This window comes from Sinocyclocheilus grahami, unplaced genomic scaffold, assembly GCF_001515645.1.
Source record: "Sinocyclocheilus grahami isolate Dianchi unplaced genomic scaffold, SAMN03320097.WGS_v1.1 scaffold249.1, whole genome shotgun sequence".
Lineage (NCBI taxonomy): Eukaryota > Metazoa > Chordata > Actinopteri > Cypriniformes > Cyprinidae > Sinocyclocheilus > Sinocyclocheilus grahami.
The window spans coordinates 1,747,411-1,748,916 of record NW_015505428.1 but is presented as its reverse complement, the minus strand read 5'-3'; the positions used below and the strand labels follow the sequence as shown (position 1 = coordinate 1,748,916).

General features: G+C 35.4%; 2 protein-coding genes across 2 annotated transcripts in view; both read left to right on the top strand.

The window, feature by feature from the left end:
* LOC107598270 (NEDD4-binding protein 2-like) overlaps nucleotides 1-1,058 on the top strand; it is a 2,517-nt gene extending 1,459 nt beyond the window's left edge. The window contains exon 3 of the mRNA XM_016289563.1: nucleotides 387-1,058. Coding sequence (XP_016145049.1) covers nucleotides 387-444 — 58 coding nt within the window. The 3' untranslated portion in view covers nucleotides 445-1,058. The remainder of the gene's footprint in view (nucleotides 1-386) is intronic.
* LOC107598268 (NEDD4-binding protein 2-like) overlaps nucleotides 1-1,506 on the top strand; it is a 30,115-nt gene that overhangs the window by 17,766 nt on the left and 10,843 nt on the right. The window lies entirely within an intron of this gene.

Sequence of the window (1,506 nt, the reverse complement as noted above, 5' to 3'; positions counted from 1 at the left end):
TAACGTGTTACTTGGTCTTTTATTCAAAATATTGACAAAAATTCACAGTGGGTCTGTTTTTCTAAATTAGGTTATTTCATCAGCATGCATTGATCAACAATCCAAACTTGATGCACATAGTGTTCATTATTTGTAAGGTTCTTCGTCTTTTTAAATTGAAGTTAATTTTAAAAGCTATTTTTGAAATGAAATGGAAAAAGAAAATCATAAAAGTTAAAAGAATTAAAAATGTATAACAAATGTAATCTGAATGCTGAGAAGCCAGCAGCATTATAGAAGCATACTAGGGACTTAATTTGACATATTGTGATATTGTATTTTGCAGAACCAATTGTCATTAAATGTACGTTTTGTGATTTATTCATTTCTTTCTGTCTTTCTCACAGTTACACCGAGCCTAAGACCGGATTGGTGCTGGTCACGCTTCACAAAGAGCTGCTATAATGAAGCTTTTACTTTTAGATTTCTCTCTTTCCACTGCCTTAATCCAGAGCGTCTTCTCTGAGGACTAATAGTGCCAGTATTTACACAGTTCTTTTGTCAGTTTACTACATGCATATTTTCACGTCTTTCAGTAATTGTGCATCGAAGTCATAAAAATCAAGGTACTACATATTTACAGTGTTTTATAATGTATTGAGCTGTATATACAGATTATACTATCTTGAATGTTGATGCTCCCTCCGCAAGGCCATTAGTCACAGGATGGTTTATTCTCTTCAGTGTTGTTGGTATATATAGAAATATATTTAATAGCGTTTCTGGAAATATAAATGCTGATGCTCAGTCAGCTTTGCATTTTAGTTGGTTTGTGAGCAGCTTGGACGGATCCTAGATCAGAATGATACATTTTATGTTGCTTTGACGTGCTAGTGCTCGAGTTTTAGCTCAGCTTTGGTTTTTATATTTCCAGTTTAAAATGTTGATGCCACGCATATTTTTATAGACATCTTAATGCTGCTATGCAAATCACAATTCTTATGTGTAAGAATTTATTCTGGAAAATGTTTTTGTGAAATTGTATATTTGGACAGATTTTATATGTATAATTTTGTTTTATTTCTGTTAGGCATTATGGTGGGGGAAAAAAACTGAAGGGAAGAATAAAGTCTTAAAATGTACTAGCTTCGATTCTTTTGGTGAAATTAAAATGGAGTTTAATCAGCACAGCTCTTGGTGTAGCATGTGCTTGGAGCTCGAAATCACAGCTGAACATTTTCTACATCCTCATTTCTCTTTCTCTACATTTCCCCTTGAATCAGTAGAAACCGTTGGTGGGGGAAAATATTACTCAGCATGTTGAACGCTCAGTAGCTGACCTTTGTTTCAATTAGTAAAGGTCAGATTCCTCCATGATGAACGTGGCAGCTGTCGATGTGAATGCACTTCCTCTCCATCAGAGGGCGACGCACTGAATGACTTTTTCTGCCAGTATTCATTAGAAATGTTTGATGCTATAGAACAGGGGTGTCCAAACTCGGTCCTGGAGGGCCGGTGTCTTGCAGA